The 21,200-nt window shown below is 43.2% G+C and overlaps 1 protein-coding gene across 5 annotated transcripts in view; it reads left to right on the top strand.

The window, feature by feature from the left end:
- Positions 1-3,622: 3,622 nt before the first annotated feature.
- USP34 (ubiquitin specific peptidase 34) overlaps positions 3,623-21,200 on the top strand; it is a 247,534-nt gene continuing 229,956 nt past the window's right edge. For 3 of the 5 annotated variants that reach the window (XM_075925544.2, XM_075925543.2, XM_075925542.2), the window contains exon 1: positions 3,625-4,032. In XM_075925544.2, coding sequence (XP_075781659.2) covers positions 3,990-4,032 — 43 coding nt within the window. In that variant the 5' untranslated portion in view covers positions 3,625-3,989. Of the gene's footprint in view, positions 4,033-21,200 lie in introns of all 5 variants that reach the window. The other 2 variants (XR_012903003.2, XM_075925545.2) reach the window with 2 other exon arrangements.

The raw sequence follows: 21,200 nt of genomic DNA, 5'->3' as shown, positions 1-21,200 counted from the left end.
TTTTATTCTCCCACACCTCACTTCCCTCAGTCCTTTATTCTCAAGCTGAGGTGTCTGCTGAGAAAAGCCTGCTGGTCTGCTCCGGGGGGGGGGGGGGGGGGGGGGGCGCTAGCTTCGCATCTCCCTGGTCTGCTTGGGGGAAGCAGCTAGTGCGGGGTTGCCTCACCCCATTTGTAAGTAGGGATCCGATGTAAGTCGGATCCATGTAACCCGGGGACTGCCTGTATTTGAAAATGGCATTTGCTCTAATTGAATGTTCATTTTCTTGGCTTAATAAATTTAATATTTAAATTAAATAGGGAGCGGGAGGAGGAACGTACACCTTTACTCCTAGGCTGCGTCTAGACTGGCATGATTTTGCGGAAATACTTTTAACAGAAAAGTTTTTCCGTTAAAAGTAATTCTGCAAAAGAGCATCTAGATTGGCATGGATGCTTTGCGCAAAAAGTGCTTTTGCGCAAAAGCATCCGTGCCAATCTAGATTCGTTTTTGTGCAAGAAATCTCCGATGGCCATTTTAGCCATCGGGCTTTCTTGCGCAAAAAATTAAGGTGCCTGTCTACACTGGCCCTCTTGTGCAAGTATTCTTGTGCAAGAGGGTTTATCCCTGCGCGGGAGCGTGAAAGTATTTGAGCAAGAAGCACTGATTTTGTACATTACAAAGTTAGTGCTCTTGCGCAAATTCAAGAAGCCAGTGTAGACAGCTGGCAAGTTTTTGTGCAAAAGTAAGTGCTTTTGTGAAAAATCTTGGCAGTCTAGACGCACCCCTACTGTTTAGGTATTGACAAGATTTCTAAGGGTATGTCTACACTTGCACCCTCTCTCTCAAGAGGGATGCAAATGCAGCTGAGCGAAATTACAAATGAAGCACAGATTTGAATTTCCCGTGTTTCATTTGCATAATCATGGACCGGTGCTATTTTGAAATACCCTATTTCGAAATAACAAATGCCGTGTAGACATGGTTATTTTGAAAGAAACCCCTTCTTTCAAAATAACTGGTAAACCTAATTTTTTGAGGAATAAGGGTTATTTCGAAAGAAGGGGTGTCTTTCAAAATAACCGCGTCTACACAGCGTTTGGTATTTCAAAATAGGTTATTTCGAAATAGCGCTGGTCTGCGATTATGCAAATGAAGTATGGGAAATTCAAATCCGCGCTTTATTTGCAACCCTCTCTCGAAAGAGGGTACAAGTGTAGACATATCCAAGTGACTAGTAATTCTGAACTTCAGGTATGTCTACATGGATGCAATGTGCAGTATAAAGGCATGAGTGCACTAACATGTTCCCTACTCATTGGTTTGTGTGTATTTTGCTAGTGCATACTTAAGTACCCTAGTATGCTTTAACATGGTACTCTTTCAAACTGCGTTAAAAACAGACTCTTTAAACTTCTCACCCTTTGAACAGTCAAGTCACTGAGGAAACCAAAATCACTATAGTTTTTAAAAAATCTTGGTCAAGTTCTTGTTTGTTAAAACAAAAATCTCAACTATTCTTAGTCACATGCTCTGTGACAGTGGTCACCAACCAGTAGACCAGGATCTACTAGTAGATCTTGGAGCCTCTGATAGCCTCTTGGTCAAATGTCAGGATCACCTATCAAGTGCCAGCACTTACTGCCCCTCCTCCCACTGTTGCTCATCTCTCCTGCTCTTTGCTTTGAAGCTGCCTGCATCCTGGGAGCCTTCTACTTAGGGTTACCTGATGATTTCAAAAAGATACTGGATATACTTGATCTCAGATGGGGGTGAGGACCGGCTGTGAGGGGAGCGGGGCTGGCCAGGAGGAGATTGGGGGGAGTGGGGCTAGCCAGGGGAGATCATGGGGGGTGGGAGGGAAGGGAAGGGAACAACCGGCAGGAAGCAGGGCTGGCCAGAAGAGGATTGGGGGGGAGCAGGGCTGGCCAGGGGGATCCAGCTGGCGGGGGAGCGGGGCTGGTTGGGGGGGAGGGGGAACCGTCCAGTTGGGAATGCGGCTGGCCTGGGTGCATGCAGATCCTAGGGTGCTGCCCGTCCTGTGCATGGTCCCGGAGGGGTGCCTGGGTGAGTCTGGCCCCGGGGATTCCATCCCACCCCGGCCCCACTCAGCCCCCTCCTCTCTTCTGTGTAGTTGCGTACTGCCTGGCTGGTAGACATGCTCACGTACTGATACTCTTGATAATAAATAAAACTTACTTAATTAGAAAATACCGGACATTTTTATGTCCGGTATTTTCTCAATTTGTTTCCTGGACTGAAAGCTCAAATAATGGACTGTCCAGTTCAAAACTGGACATCTGGGAACCCTATTCCTCTGCTGTGCAGAGCAGGGAAGGGAGAGGAAGGGGCACAGATGTCAGGGTGCCCCCTCCCACCCTGTATTCTGTCCCCACAGAATGGATGGGGGGGTACAGGGCTTGGGATGGAGGAAGGTTGCTGGCTGCTTTTGAGAGTGGTGCAGGGCCAGAGCAGGGGTGAACCTACCTTAGCCCCACTGCACCATCACCCAGGAGCCACCTCCTGCCCCCGTCATAAATCCCCTCTTATGCCCCAAGCTGCTGTCCTAGCCCTGAACCCTTTAGACCCAAACTCTCTTACAGACTCTGTAGGCTGAACCTCCTTCTGCACCCAACTCCCTATCCCAGGCTTAGCTCAGAGCCCCTCTCACACTCCAAATCCCTTAGCCCACGACCAGAGTCAAGGTCCCAACCCTTTGCCCTGCCTGGTGAAAGAGAGGGAGGAAGGGGGAGGACAGAGTGAGCAGGGGTAGGGCCTCAAAGGGGCACAAAGGAGGCAGGGCAAGGATATTTGTGTTTGAGGTAGATCCTAGATTGCCCCTAAATTCAATAAGTGATCTTGTGCTTAAAAAGGTTGGAGACCCCTGCTCTGTGACAATCAGTTATGTAAAACTAAGTAGAACAATACACTACTTCACCACGGGGTGGTACAACAGGAATGAAAAAGCAATTTTAAAAAGATTCTAGAAAACAGTAGGTTTGGGGAAAGAACAGGCAAAGCAGACCATGTGAAATCGTATGCTGCAACAATACGTGCCTTTACCAAAATGTACATTCCGGCTAAAGGTGACCTCTTCAGATGCGGAAAACTGCAAGCCGTATCTGACAGCACCTTGTAAATGAATGAACCCCAGTCATCCGAAGACGTGGCTTTTGCCCATGAAAGCTCACGAAACCATCTTTCTACGTGTTTTGTTAGTCTTTAAGGTGCTACTAGACTATTTGGTGTTTTTCAAAGTTTCTTCTGGGTATGTGATTATGGCAAGTGAGTTCACTTAGGTGGGTGCCAGGGCAAGATCTGTCAGTGCAAGACCCCAGTGCAAACTTTTGCATTTCTTACGAAAAACACATGAAGCGGGAAAGAAATAAAACATTTCTCCCCTCCCCCCAAATTGGCAATTTGCCTAGGCCTGTGCCCTACACTAGCACTAGAAGGGCGTTATAGGGGGACCCCCCCCTCCATTTCTCGGTAGGGGGAGCCCCGGGGCCAGGGGAGGCGCGACGAGATTCCCCGCTACGCCCTGACAGACAGAAGCGGGAGGGGCCCTGAGCGAGGAGCAGCTGACGCCATTTTACGCTTCCGGATACAGCCCCTGACTTCCGCCCCGCCCCCCGCCGCTCGGTTCGGGCAGGGAGGGGGAGCGGGCCGGCTCCGGAGGGCGGGGCGAGGGCGGAGGGACTCGGCCGCCTCCGTCCCCTGCCTGGTCGGAAACAGCCGAGCTGAGCCCGAGCGCCCTGCTCCCCCTTCTCCTTCCCCCACAGCAAAATGGCGGCGCGTGGAGTCCCTGGGAGCCAGTGAGTGACTCGGCTTCTCCTCCCCGCCGCCGCCGCCGCCGCCACAGGCTCATTTGCATTGATCAGCCGCCCCCTCCCCCCTCCCGGACCCCTGCTCCCGCCCGGCCCCCCCCCCATCAATCATCAATCAGCACCGAGTGGATCAATCAATGGTCGGGAGGAGGCGGCGGCGGCGGCTGCTGCTGTTAATGAACAATGTGTGAGAGCTGCGCCGAGCTGCTGGAGGTGTTAAATGAGAGTAAGTGCCCCCCCCCCTCGCCCGGCCGGGACCCCCCCCTTCCTCCGCGGGGGGGGCATAACGGCCTTCCCGCCCGGCTACACCTCCCGTGTAGCGGGCGTGGGGTGAGGAGCCCCCTCCGCACGGGGCAGGGAGAATCCGGCCGGCCGGGCCCCAGGCGGGGTCACCGTGCTGCCTCCCGGGGCCCCCTCAGTGCGGCAGGTCCTACCCCTGTGCAGCGCTGCGACCCCTGAGGTGGCGCCCTGCCAGCGCGGCCCGGGGCCGCAGCAAGGCCTAGCGTTGCCGGGCGAGGAGCTGCTCCCGCGGCTGAGCCGGGCCCGGCAGATTCCCTGCGAACGAGGAAGGCGGCTGGGGAAGGGGCAGCGGTCTCGCGTCCCTGTGTTAGACGGGGCTGCCTGGGGGTTCGCGGCTCGGCTCTGAAACGGTTTCTTGGGCCGAGGAGCTCACGGGTGGGTCCAGTCCTGAGACTTGGCTCTTGCTACCTTCCAAAGTTCCCGCAACAAGAGAGTGTCGCCTAAGGCGGGGGCTCGGGGCCCAGCCCGCCTGCAGCAGGCCCCCCACCGTAGCCCATCCGGCGGAAAGCATCTTTGCAGCAGGCCGGGGGCATCTTTGGAGCCAGTTACAAGCTGTCGAGGGCAGGCCTTGTATGCCTGGCGTGTTTTGTAATGTGTGTACGTAGGCAGTGCTTAATAAATAAACCAACTTGATGAAATAACACTCGTGGGGTGGAGATTCTGGGGGTCTCTAATAAACATATCTGTATACATCTGAGGGGAAGCAAGTGTGAAAAGGTGTAAATGTAATAAATGCCAGTTGTATAGTAATATGGATACAGTTTAGAGGCAAATGCTATTGTAATGGAGTGAAATATAGAGATTAGACAAGTACTATGTTTGGACTCGTTCCCTTTTTAACTTCTGAGAGGCCTTATCATAGGGATTGCTAAGTTTCAAAATATCTCTCTCTCTACATTTACATGTTTCAGTGTCCCCTTTTTTCTTGCTCTATACACTTTCTATTTAGCTGTGACCAGCATCATTTTATTTATAAACCCGAGTACCAGTAGGCATAAGGGCCCAGTAACATGAGTAAACTAGACTAAAAGGTTAATCTTAACCAGGAGTTGATTGTTTTTAGTAGCTAGTTTGTTCAGGTTTGTAATTGTAACATCTTGTTTTGAGTAGTCCTTGTTTGCTTTGTTTACCTATGTTAATCATATATTATACCGAGACACAAAGAGGATGAGGTAATATCTTTTATTGGCTCAACTTCAGCTCTGTTTAAGATTGAAAGCTTATCTCCTCACCAACAGAAGTGGTCCAATAAAAGATATTACTTCACCTACCTTATCTCTCTAATATCCTGGGACCAACAGAACTACAATTATGCATACGTATTGTTATCCAATCATCCTCCCTCCTCATGTACAAAACTTTGAATGTTAATATTGTAGGATGGGGGAAGAGAGCAAATTTGAATGTGTGAAGCTTAACGTTTGATTTCTATAATTTAGTTTGGAAACCATTTAAAAAGGGGGGTTTAGGTAATTGGATTGTTACTTACAGAGAAGTGATTGTATGCTGTCTCTTTCAGTGCCATATCTGTAAATAGGGTAGTAAGTTCTTACATTTTAATGTGCTATTTTTACATTTGAAAAGGGAAGATGACTTTAGTAGTTTTCCCCAGGAAATTAAATATACTTTACTGTTTTGCATTTAACCACCATAAACTCTGATCAGACAACATTAAAACCCTGTCTTAAACTCACAAATGGGGACACTTGTGGATAAGGCTGAATATAATTTTTGTGTTGAAACATTAAAATACTGGTTGTGTGATACGTAAGCTATCTTGAAAACCTAAACATAGGAGTGAAATAGAGGAAGTCCTTGCTTTATCATCTTTTATTTGGATAGCTTTGTCAGAGCCCTGGGATTATTTGCATGTATTTTAATACTTATACACTAAAAATCATTGTAAGCCTTACTTTTAAAAATATTTCAGCAAAAATGAAAACCTAGTAAATCGGGGTGGGGAACTTTTTTGGGGGTTGGGGACCATGCATAAGTGAGAAGCAAAGCAAAAGAAAAAACCCTCACTTATGTGGCTTCCTATTGAGAAGGGAAAATACACTTCCCCACATTCCTGCTCACAGGGCAGAACCTGGGGGGCACAGGCTAGTAGATTTTCTGTGCTCTAGCCCTGCAGGAGGACAGCCGGTGGGGGAAGGGGAGCTGGAGTTCCAGCATGGGCTCCCCAGAGTCTCAGGGGCTGGATTAATTCCCGGGGCTTAGGTTTCTCACCCCTGTAGTAAGGATTGAGATCATGCCGAAAATATATGAGCCCAAGAGGTCTAGCAGTTTTCTTTCCTGCCTGCTGAGCATTTGAGATTGCCTCTTAACTATACTAAAACTACTGAAGTAGTATCTTGACAGAGATCCAGGAATGTAAAATGAAGTTCAGCAGCATCGTCTTGCTTCACAGTTAGAGGGCAGCTACTGTACAAAACAACTCGCCCCTCCCCCCAATACTACTACTTATTGTCTGTCTTTAAAATTTATGATGTGGTTATCTGGCATTGTTTGAATTACAGGAGGTTCAGCAAAGAAACAGACTGGTGAGCTTGTTGAGAGCATATGGGGTTCTCTATTCTGTTCATAGGATCTTGCTTGCCTTTTGGAAGACAGAATGAATAATTTTACCAATTCAGGCTCTGATAGTACACATCCTTATGCACAAGCTTAACTTTAAGTGCATTAGGAGTTCTGTTTGACTTCAGCATGACTAAGCATGTGCATACATGTTTGTGGGATTGGAACCCCAGATCAGCAATGATCTCTGTATTGGTACAGGAATCTGCCTGTGTGTAGAGTTCACTATAGGATGTCAATTTTTTAGCCCTGGTTCTGTAACCTGTAGCACTTGTCAGTGGGTCTACTCACATGAGTAAATATTACTCATGTTGAGTAAATGTAGCATAATTTGGGTCCTACACTTTAAAAAAAGATATTGTTTTCTATAATTCTAATCAGTGTAATTGTTTTTAAAAATACAAAGCTTAAATACTACATTTAAGCATGCCAAACTTAGCAGTATAGCAGACACTTTCATGAACAGAACAGGCAATATTGTTTTTCATGCAGCAAGATTTTGATTTTACAGCAATTATTAAGGTGTTGTGAAACTAGCAATAACCACCTGAAATTAGGGCAACTACTGGAAAGTGATTGGCTGAGAGTAAGTGATGGCTTTGAAGTTGTGCCTTGAGCCACTAACCTCTGTCAGTAACAAATTCCTGAAATACATCCCAGGTTCCAAAGGAGCTTTTTTCATGGAAGACAAACTTGTTGAGAGAGTGTAGGACACTGTCTGAAATACTCTAAATTTTCTATGTAGTGCCCTGTCCATATAAGCATCAGTAACATTTTTTTGTAGAATTAATACCTATATGTTGATCATTTAGATTATGGAAGATTATTCCAGGAATACATAATGATTTTTACAGCATTAAACAAGAAAGGAAATGACAATGTAAGCTGCAGCATTTTAACATTGGTAATTAAGTTTGTGAAGCAAGATAGCATATAATAAGACACTTTATTTTGGTTGTAGAAGCTCCTTTTTTGTGCTCAGGTCCAACAGGGGAATATCAAGGTATAGTGGGGAAATTCAAAAGTCATAATTGCATTGCTGTTCTTTGCATGGTCCTGTAGCTTGACATGAGCCCTATCATTGACATGGTTACACAGTCTGATTCCGTGGGATGCCATTTCTTGTCAATTTAGTAAGCACTGTATTGAGTTTTATGTCTTTAGAAATATGAACATTACAGTACTCTCTAGAGGCCTCAGTACTGATGGAACCCTGTTTTGGTTGGCATTCTACAAACATTTTTGAATAAATGGTCCCTACCTCAAAGATCTTCAGAGCCAAGAAACACGAACATACTTGGTATATATTTACAGCGTGTGATATAACTCTTACAGCTATTAGGTTGTATACTGTGACTGTGTTCCAGTCTGTGGAGAAAACAGACAATATTATACATACGTGGTCTGAAGGATTCCTTTAGGGATAAATCTAAAAATGGTAATATTCCAAGAGTTAAGAATGGAATAAATGTATAAGTTCTAGGTTTTTAAAAACAAAACAAACTTCTAAAAAGTAGTTGGGCATGCAGAATGTAGTAACTTCATTGGCTGTCTTATTTGACAAACACTGTAAGGGCCTGTTCTTGGTTTCTCTTGTCACTGGTCAGGTTGTATTACATCTTTTATTTGTCCAATGTCTGATAGCAACCCTCCGGGTAACTGGCATTTTGCCTTCATTTGACTGTCATCCCTGCAGTCTCTGCTTGGCTCTCTCACCTGTTCTTAAGGTGCTATCTTTTGATCAGTTCAAAAAGTCTTTTATCCATTGTCTCTTTAACCTGATTAAACAGATATATGTGGCCAGCCAGGCGATCAGGGATGGACTTAACAACAGTTACGATCAATTTTTTTGTCTCCCTTCCGACATAGATGTAGGGACACCCTCATCTCTTTGTAATCATATAGCAAACAGCAGGGCATATAATAAAATATTTACAGGCAGCTTCGAGTCTTTTACAATTGTCAGATGGTCTGCAAACATGTCCGTTTTAAAATTAGAAGCCCATAAAACCCTTGAAACTAACTTTGGAGTTTTGTTAGTATTTATAACTTAGGTACTGAAGGTAGCTGGTGTGGCGTTCCATTTAATACTCTTGGAGGAATATAATTAGGGATGTAAACAAGTAGTCAAGTATACGATTAACCGATAAGTCTAGGCTTATCAGTTAATCTTCTTGACTACTTGCATCCTCCCCCTCCCCCATGGGCATCAGCATAGGGTGGCAGGCAGCTAGTCTGTGTGGGAAGCTAGTTTTTATACTGGCTTCCCTCTCAGACTGGCTCCCACCTGGAATCCCATGCTGCTGCTTCTGATACAGAGGCAGCAGCATGCGGTGTCATGGGGCTCCCTAGCAGTGGGGCCAGAGTGCACTGGCTGCCACACCCACCCCTGGGGACTATAGAATAGTTGAGTAACCACTAAAATTCATGCAGTTACTCGATTATTCAATTACCTGATATTTAACATCTAGTAATTCATATCTAGTAATAAATGAGGACTAAACCTACCTGGAGGATGAAGAGTTTCTAGTTACATTCTGGCTATGTCTAGACTGGCAAGTTTTTCTGCCAAAAGCAGCTGCTTTTGTGGAAAAACTTGCCAGCTGTCTACACTGGCCGCTTGAATTTCCGCAAGAACGCTGACGATCTCATGTAAGAAATCAGTGCTTCTTGTGGAAATACTATGCTGCTCCCATTCGGGCAAAAGCTTTTGCGCAAAAGGGCCAGTGTAGACAACTCAGATTTGTTTTGCACAAAAAAGCCTGGATTGTGAAAATGGCGATTGGGGCTTTTTTGTGCAAAAGTGCATCTAGATTGGCACAGATGCTTTTCCGCAAAAAGTGCTTTTGCAGAAAAGTGTCCGTGCCAATCTAGACGCTCTTTTCCACAAATGCTTTTAACGAAAAACTTTTCCGTTAAGATCATTTGCAGAAAATCATGCCAGTCTAGACGTAGCCCCTCTGTATAGTGAAACCTTCTTTTAGTGACCCTTTAACACAGTGAAACTATACTTACATTGAAGTAGAACAAAATTTCCAATTTTTTCTGTACACTCTAATATTAAAGTTTCTGTTCTCGGGGAAAAATATCACTAAAAAGGATTTTGTGGTACTTAGCTGTTTTCTGAATTGTATATCACTAACAGCTGTTTTAATCTTGGCCTCCTTCTTCACTCACATTTAATTTGTAAATATTGTTCCAGTGACTTGTTTGTGGATAATTCATATATTTCCTTTCAGACCAGTCAAATGAAAAAATTAAAAGACTGAAAATAGAGTACTTGCTTAGGAATTGTTGTCGGCAAAATCTTGCTATATCTCTCCTAGTCATTCAGGTGGTTATCATTAATCTTGGAAGTGGATGGTCTTGTCTAGATAGCCAGTCTTTGCAGTTTTGAGAGGCCCATGACACAACTTTTGCCAGGTCTGTTGCTGCCAAACTGAATTATATCCTGCCCACCATTATCACCTCTCTATGCCTGGAACCTTTAATAAGATTGTGGGGTGGATTTGTTGGGATAATTGACTTGCTTCTATATGAAAAGTGTGTTAGTGCAACTATGAGAAGTGGAGCCCTGCTGCTTGTTGCTTTAAAAGCTAGCAATCATTTTGCATAGCCTTGATAACAAAAAGTGGGTAATTTTTGTAACCGGACAGGCTTGCAAATTTTTAAAAATGAAAAGGGATTCTTTATATGGGGGTGGAGCAGGGGCTGCTGACTCCCAGAAAATTAAAATATTCAACCAACCAACCCCAAACCCTCACTGATGTGACCCCTGACTGAGGAGAAAGACACTCCCCAAATTCCCCTCACACACCAGAGCCTAGGGGCACCCTGGCTAGTAGATTTTGTATGCGCCGGATCTCTGGGGGAAAGGGAGGGAGACTGGAATGCCAGCATGGGTTCCCCAATGCTAGGCGGGATCCCCAAGTCTTGGAGGCCAGGTCCAGGCAAGCCGGGGGCTGCATCTGCTCCCTGAGCCTTAGGTTCCCCACACCTGCTTTTTATTAATAGTTCTTCAGGGTTGACTGTGGCTGTGAGCTCTATATAGCCTACCTTTGAGTAGGTGAGGATAATCAGGAAAGATTTAAAATAAAATAGAGCTTCCATCCCTTCATAAAATTGAAAATCATAATAAAGAAAATACATAACTTTGCAAAGGAAAAACAAAGGTGAAAGTAAAAGATAATGTTTACATAATTTTTCTGTTAATGTTTGTAATTGTAAAGCACTTTAAAGATGAAAAGCATGCAATACATTTGTAAGAATTCTAGCATAAACAGGTTTCAAAAATTAGAAAGATCCCACAGTTTTTCTTGTGTGCAACTTAGTTTGCCAATATTTGGCCTTACTTAAAATAACACTTTGTTTTCTTTATTTCCTAAAATGTGTCTGTTTTATACTATTGAAGATTCATAGTTCTTTCTCATTACATAAACAAGTCTATTAGTAATGCCAAAGATTAGGTACGTAAATCTGCAGAGTTTTATTTTGTTATGAATCAAATACAAGCAGTTACAACCATTCTCATGGATATAATGAATATTATGTTTTAATCTTGTGATACTGGATAAATATTCTTATAGTGAAAATGGTAATGGGGAAATCCCATTATAGCTGTAACACTGAAACTTCTTCAGATTGTGGATCTTCTTAACATAGAAATATTTTGATGGGCCACCTTTTTTATAGATTTCATCATGATTCTGCATAGTCTCTATAGTAAAAGTCCTTTGGTTACATGAATAAATTATTTAAATAGAATTAAGTAGAAAAGATAAAATTGTTTTAATATGATTATGGCTATCTTGTTTGTATCATGCTAGTGTTGAAATTGAGCTCAAATAATTTCCTAGTAGGAAGGTTCCCTTTCAAGAAGTTTTCTTCCATCTTTTTGTTGGGGGTTTGGTGTTCCCTAAGTATAATAAGAAGTGAGTTTGGTTTCTTGAAACTTGTGGATATTCCAGACAGATTCTGAGGTATGCGCCAGGTATGTTGTGCTCCCATAAACATTCCTAACGATGCATCTCATTGCAATATTTTTTGTAAGAGCTCTGCTGTTTCAGCATTTCCCAGATGTTGGGAGGAGGAGTTATGTTAGAAGATGGTGAATGGTGCAGCTCTTATTTATTAAGCAAGGAATATTTTTTAACTTGAGATCTGCATCTCCCTTGTATGAAAATTCCTATAAACAAATTTGCATTTAAAACTAATTTGTTGAACAAAACTAGTATTATCTGTAGTTGATGATTGAATGGATTGTTTTTGGTTTTGGTCACCATGCACTTCAAGATTTTATAAGTAGTAGAACTCATCTTCTTAGATCCAATTTCATTCATATATTGGAAAAGGAAAACAACCTTTTCTGCTTTTTAATTTCCCATTTGGGTTCTTTACTTTGATTGAAGCACTGAATTGAATTAGTTGAATAAAGTGAAAAGAAAATAGTCTCTCTGCACCTGCAGAGGAATCTGCAGTAAAAAGCTAGCTTAGAACTCTAGCTCTGGGTCCAGGTGCTTACTGCGCACCCAGAAATTTCCATCAGTTCAGTGGTCTAATTTTCTTTAAAATTTGGTAGTAAACATATATATATATATATATATATATTTGTATTTAATTTAAGGCATAGGAGGTTATGCCTTAATATCATTTTCAGATTTAATTTTAAATGTTTATTTTAAAAAAATTAACCTGTATTTAAGAAGATAAGAATGGTTATGTTGGGTCAGACCAGTGGGCCATTGAGTTCAGTATTCTGTCTCAGACAGTATCCAGTATTAGATACTTCAGAGTCAATGAACAGAACAGGATAAGACATTGAGTGATCTAATCCCTGTCATCCATCCCCATCTACTGGCAATGGAGGTTTAGGAGCACCCATCTTAGAGCTGCATCCCTGAACATCTTGGCTAATAGCTATTGATGGATCTATCCTCAAGGGACTAACCTAATTCTTTTTAGAATCCTTACTTTTGGCCTTCACAGCATCACCGGGCATAAAATCTCCTGGTTGACTATGCATTGTGTGAATAAATACTTCCTTTTGTTTCCAAACCCCTAGATTTTGTGCTATGTGAAAGGATAATCACTACTTCTTTAGGCATGTTCTCCACAAAATTCATGATTTTATAGACCTCAGTCACAGTAGTTCTCAATCTTTATAGACTATTATCCCCCTTTCAGGAGTCTGATTTGTCTTGCATTCCCCAACTTTCACCTCACTTTAAGCTGAACATCGCTCCTCGTTTGAAAGGTGTTCCATACCCTCTAATCTTTATTGTTTTCCTCTGTACTTTTTCCAAAGCTTATGTATTGTGAGATGGGCCAATCAGAATTGCATGCAGTATTCAAGGTGTGGACATACTATGGATTTATATAGTAGTACTATGATATTTTCCATCTTTCTGCCTCTTTTCTGATGCTTTTTTACATTGACTGTTGCTGCACATTGAGTGGATATTTTCACAGTACTGTCCACAATAACTCCAAGATTTATCTTGAGTTGTAACAGGTAAATTTAGACTCCATCATTTGGTATGTATAGTTGGGATTGTTTTTTCTAATGTGCATTATTTTGGATTTATCAGCATTGAATTTCATAGGTCACCCAGTTTAGTGAGATCACTTTATAACTCTTCCCCGACAGTTTCATACTTAATTATCTTGAACAATTTTGTATCAGCTACAAACTTGGTCAACTCACTGCTCATCCTTTTTCCCCAGTCAATAATAAATATGTTGAACAGCACCTGTCCCAGTTTAGATCTTTCAGGGAATCTCTCTATTTGTATCTCTCCTATTTTATTCCCCCAATATAAGAGCTAGAGGTCACTAAATGAAATTAATAGGCAGCAGGTTTTAAAAAAAAAAGGAGGAGTTTTTCTTCATTTGGTGCGTAGTCAACCTGTGGAACTCCTTGCCAGAGGATGCGATGAAGGCTAGAACTTTAACAGGGTTCAAAGAAGAGCTAGATAGATTCATGGAGGTTAGGTCCATCCATGACTATTAGCCAGGACGGGTCCCTAGCCTCTGTTTTTCTGTAAGTGGGTGACAGGGGAGAGTTCACATGAGGATTACCTGTTGTGATCCCTCCTTCTGGGGCATCTGGTATTGGCCACTGTCGGCAGACAGGATACTGGGCTGGATGGACCTTTGGTCTGATCCTGTATGACCTTTCTTATGTTCCTATGTAAAAATTGACTATTCCTGCTCTGTTTCCTATTATCTGGTTATTGATCCCTGAGAAGGACCTTGCTATGATTAGCATTCTTAAGAGCCTTTGGTGAAGGACTTTGTAAAAGGCTTTCTGAAAGTCCAGGTACACTGCATTGACTGGATCATCCGTATCCATCTGCTTGTTGACACCCCCCCCCAATAATTCTTATAGGTGAAGCATGATTTCCCTTCATAAAAGATGTTCTTCTATGTGCCTGAAATATTTGTAACTCTGAAAAAAAGTTATAATTCTTTCAAAAACTTGAAACCAAATATAGGTTACACCTCCAAAAAACGACATTTTCTGGTGCAGGAACATGGATGTTGCCAGACCAGCAATCCTGGGAGCCTAATGGCAGGAGAATCAGCTGGGGGCTGGCCCAGCAGAAAAGGCAGCATGAGGCTGAAGACAGCATCTGGCAGTGCGGGGCCAGAGCTCTGTGGCAATTCCTCCTGGCATCACAGGGCTAGCTGTGGAGGGGCAGCAGTTGGGCGAGCAGAAACAATTTTCATATCTTGTCAAATCCTGTTTTTAGACTTTCCCTTTATTTTTGTCGTAATTTATATTTCATACAATTTATATTTATTACTATATTTTCCCCTCACTCCCATGCACGCTGCTGCTGCTGGGGATGTAAGGCTGTAGACATTTAAATGGGTAACCACTTATTACATGTAGCTCCCAGTCTTGCTTCTGGGGAGCTGTTTGCCACCCTGTCCTGCTGCCTGTCATATAGACAGTATGCTTTGGGATCCAAACTTAAAGCTCCCAGGGGTGACACCTGCTACCCCATGCTGCTGCCTTTGTCTCAAGTACACACATTTTAACATCCTGGCTGTTTACTTCTGGCTCTAAATTATGTTTGTAGTTGACTAGTCTGTATGTAACTCTGAGGTTATACAGTACTGAAGTTAGGCTTATTGCTTGTAATTTCCAGTATCACCTCTGGAAACTTGTTACAAAATTGGTTTTATGTTAGCTGTCCTCCAGTCATCTGGTACAGAGGCTGACTTAAGCAACAAGTTACACACCACAGTTAGGCGTTCTTCAATTTATTATTGGAGTTTCTTGAGAACTTTTGAGTGAATACCTTATGGTTTTGGTGACTTATTTTAATTGAAATTAAAAATGTTTTTAATTATATTAAGTTTTCTCCACCCTGGGGATGGGCAGCATTTATAAGACAATCATTGGCTACGTCTAGACTGGCATGATTTTCCACGAATTCTTTTAACGGAAAAGTTTTTCCGTTAAAAGCATTTGCGGAAAAGAGCGTCTAGATTGGCACAGACGCTTTTCCACAAAAGCACTTTTTGTGGAAAAGCGTCAGTGCCAATCTAGACGCGGTTTTGCACAAGAAAGCCCCGATTGCCATTTTCGCCATCTCGGCTTTTTTGTGCAAAACAGGTTTTAGCTGTCTACACTGGCACTCTTGCGCAAAAACATTTCCGGAAAAGGGCTTTTGCCTGAACGGGAACGTCAAAGCATTTGCGCAAGAATCACTGATTTAGGACAGTAGAACGTCAGTGCTTTTGCGCAAAATGAAGCGGCCACTGTAGACAGCTGGCAAGTTTTTGCGCAAAAGCAGTTGCTTTTGCGGAAAAACTTGCCAGTCTAGATGCAGCCATTGGGTCAGCACATTTGCATGTGAATGGGCAAAGCAGTTGTGTCTTGAACAGCAGTTCTTGACCCTAATCCTGCCTCTGACCCTGGATTGTTGCTTCATATTTTTGAAGTGCCAGTTCAAGTGTGGTTCCTATATGGAGGAATTTCTATAGTCTCCGAGAGTCTGTGCCATATGGACATTGCCATTTTTGTATGTTTAGGGGTTTTTTCTGCCCATTTTGCTCCCCCATGCTTCGTGCAGAGAGATGTGGCCATTTATTAGGATTAGTTCTTGCCCAGTGGCCTTCATCTCTCATTACTTTAATTTCTCCAGGTCACTTTGCAATTTGGCAGTGTCTCCCTGTGTGTTTTCAACTACAAGTGAAGAAGCAGCTCTTCAGATTACCTGGAAATGTCCTGTTGGGTAGTGCACAGACTACAGGAGGGAAGTCTGTCGCTTTGAGTCTCCTTTCTTGTTTCTTAACTCTCTATATTTTATATTTGTAGTTCCCACTTTATTTTTTAAATTTCCCCTGTTCTATGGCATACCTGGTTTATAGCTCTTCTCTTGTATTGTCCTCTTTTTTTAGAATTTTGTTTATCTCCTTTTTCTCCTTTGCCTCACTTTCTTTCAGTTTCTGTGTACTCCCTATTCTTCATTCCAGTTTCCCCCACATCTCCGCCTTCCTGTGTGTCTCTCCTCCTCCCCCCGGCTTTGTTTTACTCTGAATTTTTTAATTCCATATAGAACTGCCCTTTTTCATGGTAGCTTCCATCTCGATTTGTTCTCAGTAGGATAAGGGGGACAGGCTACTTGCTTAACTCTCCCTGAAAGCATTGTGAGGCTGTGAACATTTTGAAAGAAGGCATTTTACCTGTAGGTAGCTATAATCTCAGTCTGACTTTGAATTATTGGAAGTGGCACCAGTTTTTTAAAATTTTCTCTGGAGGATTTTTTATATCTTAGCATCTGCTTTATATATAACATTTCAGTTTCAAAAACTAATGTCTAGCTTTCTAGCATGTGTGGGGCTGGTAGGGTTCCAGTAACCAGGAAGCAGCTTTGCGCATGTCATGGGAGAGAACAGGCGGGAGCTCAGGCAAGTGTCTGTGGGTGTCCTGTTTTCCCTTTGGGAAATTGGTCACCCTAAGTGGCATAAAACAGCTTTAAAGTATCCTGCTAAATATTGCTGTAAAAGTTAAAATTCAAAAAGATACTTCATATAATCCTATTACATTGTATGGTAATATTCTCTTTGGATTTCTTGTTTGCTGTTCATGTATTACATTTTTAATAAAAAAAGAAAATTCACACTGAAACTGTGTTACGGTAGAGTTAAGAATTGAACATCTGAATAACTTGGAGTAATATATCTTACAGGGATGTTGCAGTTATCTCAATACCAAGTGTTATATATGAAGGAAATTTTGTTTTTGGATTTAATTTAAAGGAAATATTTAAACATGTTACGTTACAGAAATGAATAGTTAAGACACCCAAACAACCCTAAGTCTACCATATATTTGAGAGAGTTTGTCTGTTCAAGAACGCCTCCTAAATGGGAAGAGCTAGGACTAGGGATGTTATAATGCGTTTATTTAAGTAAATGTGTAACTGCTGAAAATTTCAGCAGTTACGTGCTGTGGGGAGAGATCATCTCCTTGTGTGCACTGGCTCCTGTCTGTCCCCCTGTGCTACTGCTTCTGATACAGTGGGGCTGCATGTAGTTGTAAACATTAACCTATTACATGATTACACTACCACATCCCTAGCTAGGACCACCAAATTTGGTATGCAGCTTCCTCTTATCATAACTTAAATAAAGTAAGGGTTTGGGTGGCGGGGGAAGGGTTTGCTAAAGTGCTTCTCTGCCCCCTCCCCCATTTGTACAGGGACACACAAACCCATACAGAAAAGAGACGGATTCACTGTCTCCTCCCGACCCCTGTGATTTGTATGGGAATGCATAAAACCATATAGAAGAGACACAATCACCAGGGAAATGAAAGTGAATGGCTAGAGCAGAGTTTCTTAAAGTGTGTTCTGCGGTACACCAGTGTGCCGCGAGGCAGTTGGAGGTGTGCTGTGGAGAGAACAGAAAAAATTCTGTTCCCCACCCCCTGCAGAGCCCATAGACAGCTCCTGCTGCGGCTGGCTCCCTTCTTCCCCCAGGATTGTACCTGTCCCATTAAAAAAAATAGTTTGGTGTTCCTCAGTCTTAAAAAGTTTAAGAAACCCTGGGCTAGAGGCCTTCCCCACCGTCTCTCCCAGGATTGCTCCAGACCTGAGTCCACCCTCCACCTCTCCCAATGCCCTTTAGAGAAGACGGGGGGGTTAAGTCCCCTCCATTTGGGAATATTGCTGGCTGTCCCCCTTTATCATGGAGTGAGTGCAACTGCACAGTTTCCTGCATTTTTCACTCGGACTGGGGAGCACAAGGGGCAGGTGAACCTGGACCTACCCTAGATGGGGGACATGCACCCCTCCCTCAGCTGTGCCTGCTGGATCTGCAGTAGCCATGAACAGGGGCTCCTCACCTGGCCCCAGGCTGCTGCGGTGAGAGGGCTGGATTAATCATTTTTCCCTGAGGCAGCCATCATACTGAACCTATCAATCCCACCCCTGAGCAATGATTAACATGAAGAAAAACAAAAATTGAGTTAAGGACCCAATCAATGCTGGGTGAATCTTCTAGTGCTACCGTATAGTGACATGATGGGAGTCAGAGACTAGTAATCTGTCTTTAAAAATCAGAAATCTCATTAATCTTAATCTCATTTGGGAAGCACACATACTGAAATGCCTTAATCCATATGGCTGTTGCATTGTATCACTACAGGGAAGAATTGTAATTGTTTGGGTGTCTTCACTGTACATTTTTATACTTTAGCATGTGTAGATAACATTTGAGTTTGAAATTGAGAAAATATATTTTCGTTAGAGTTCATATATATTTGCAATACTTTGTATATAGTCAGTTTCACTGTTTCATATGTCTGTTCAATCAGTTTCACATGTCATTTGTATGGATTGTTCACATAGCAACATGGAGGAGTGAGACTTGTTTAAACAAGACAATCTGAATGTAAAATTAAAAAAAATATTTTGATTTAACACTAAGTTCCTTTTAGGATTCAATACTTCTGCTCCTATGGAGGCAGCAATGGGAGGGAGGCGGAAGCTGGTGCCTGTAGTGAGCCAGCTCCTGGAACTTGCAGCGCAGGAGGGCAGGCAGCTCTACAGGAGTCGGTGCTTGCACAGAGGCAGCAGTGTGTGGAGGCAGCTCCAAAAGCTGGTTCCCCAGAGGCACTGGCTTCTGCCTCCCCCCAGCCCCATTGCTGCCTCTGTGCAAGCCGGTGCTTGGGAATAGCCAGTTTAAAAGATGGCTCCCCACAAGCACCGACTCCTGTAGAGCTGCCTGCCCCCCTGCACTCGCGCCCAGTCCCCGCTACTACCCTTCCCCCCACGGAGACTTTGTTGGGGAGAACCAGCTTTTAAGCTGGCTCTTCCCCCCAGCATCTGCTCCTGCTCCCCCCATCCTTGCTGCCGCTGATAGAGGCAGCAAGGATAGAGGAAGTGACTAGTTGAGGGAATAGTCGACTATTTGATAAGCAAAAGTTGACTAGTTGCTTACATCCCTAGCCCAGCCCAGGCCCCCAGTAGGAGCCACTGCCACCCTAGCCATTCTGGCTGGTCTTGGTAAGTGCAGCCAACCTTCCTAGCTGCCTGCCTTCCTTCACCCCAAAACCTGTGCCTTGAGCCCCCCACCTTTGCCCTTCAGCATCCTGCACCCCCTGCCCTGCGTCTCCAATCCTCTGCAGCTCCCTTCCCTCACTTCTGCACTCCTTATATTCAGCCAAAAGAAAGAAAAACTGCAAATATTGTCTACCAACAAGTTCTAGTTAATGTTTGGATTGCTTTCGTTCTTTGATTAATATAAAATTTTTCCTTCATTTGTCAACAATACAATAATTTACACAGTGCATGTACATTGTCCTTTTATTTAAAAACAAACAAACAAAAAACCCATTACTTAATGACTTGAAAGTGCTGCCTGTATATACAAAGATGGGAGTGTTCTATTACTATGCAGAGGACCAAAGCTAAGGAAGCCAATTTAATTAGGTGGATGTGGCCCACTCCCAGTGGTTGATGAGAAGGTGTGAATACCAAAAGAGAGAAAATTACTTTTTGTAGTGAGCTAGCCATTCCCGGTCTCTCTTCAGACTCAATCAGGTAGTGTCGAGTTTGCATATGAAATCCAGTTCTACAGTTTCACATTGAAGTCTGTTTTTAAAGTTTTCCTGCTAAAGTATGGAAACTTTCATGTCTGTTACTGAGTGTCCAGGGAGGTTGAAGTTCTCTCCTATTGGTTTTTGCATGTTACCATTCTTGATGTCTGATTTGTGTCCATTTATTCTTTTGCATAGAGATGGCTTCATTTGTCCAGTGTACATGGTAGAGGGGCATTGCTGGTGAACAAACCCCGGATAGTACGGTTGATAATGATTGATGGTTGAAGTGGGACTGGCCCAGTAGCAATGCAGTTGGAGTGAAGCCAGCCACAGGGAGGGGTAGCAGACTGGTAGACTGGTGAAAGAGGACCTGATTCTGCAAATTCTTTCATTCAGGACCGGACAGGTTCCAAGGATGCCAGACCAGAGAGGTCCAACCTATATCATTTTGCTTGTACATGGAATGTAGTATTGTAATCAAGGCCTGTATTCTGTGGCAATCTTGATTTCATATTTGTGGCAAGGTTCTCGAATTCTGCAGCATTCTCGTGTAGTCTTAAAAAGAAATCAAGTATCACATGAATTTGTGTTGTGAAATGCAAATGCAAATGGCTCTTTGTGATGTAGCAGTGTGCAATACCATAAAGCATCCGTGTTTTAGTTTTAATAGTAATAAACCAGTATTTGAGAATCATATTGTTACACCTTTATGGTTATGTTCAGGAGGGTGATAAGTGGGTAGAATTAGGGGACTTTTCCATAATTTCTGATTTTTATAAATGATGGACTTGTAATTGAGTCACTTTCGTTTTTGTTTTTTCCATCACTTTTATTTTGTAAATACTATATTTCCAAAGTGCCTATGTCAGAGACCCACACAGATTAGCAGGGCTATGTCTACACTTGCAGCTTCTCGTGTAAGAACATCCTGCGCAAGGGTTCTTGTGCAAGAAGTCTTGTGCAAGAAAACGTCCATACTGCCATGTGCGAACTGTGCTTTTGCACAAGAGTGCCCATGGCAGTGTGGATGCTCTCTTGCGCAAGAAAGCTCTGATGGCCATTTTCGCCATAGGGTTTCTTGTGCAAGAAATCCCTGCCGAGCGTCCACACTGCCCTCTTGCGCAAGTGCTTCTGTGCAAGAGGGCTTACACCTGGTAAAAAAGAGTGTAGCGCTTGCGCAAGAAGCCCACTCTTACCACGCTGTACTGTAAATGTCCTTGCTCAAGAGCGGGCGGGCAGTGTGGACGCTCTGCGGATTCTTTCGCAAGAATGGGCGTACTTGCGCAAGAAGCCGGGAGTGTAGACATAGCCCAGGAGAATACTGAAACTGACTGAGTTGTGTATAAAATATTGTCAAATGTATAAATCAAACAGACCACTTCTCCCCCAATCTTTTTCCCCTTTTTATTTATTGCAGTTTTAGGTGTTGTTCCTACTAGGTATAAAAAAGTGAGACAGCA

This window comes from Pelodiscus sinensis, chromosome 3 (genome assembly GCF_052426305.1).
Source record: "Pelodiscus sinensis isolate ZL-2025 chromosome 3, ASM5242630v1, whole genome shotgun sequence".
NCBI lineage: Eukaryota > Metazoa > Chordata > Testudines > Trionychidae > Pelodiscus > Pelodiscus sinensis.
This window is presented reverse-complemented; position numbering and strand designations above follow the sequence as displayed.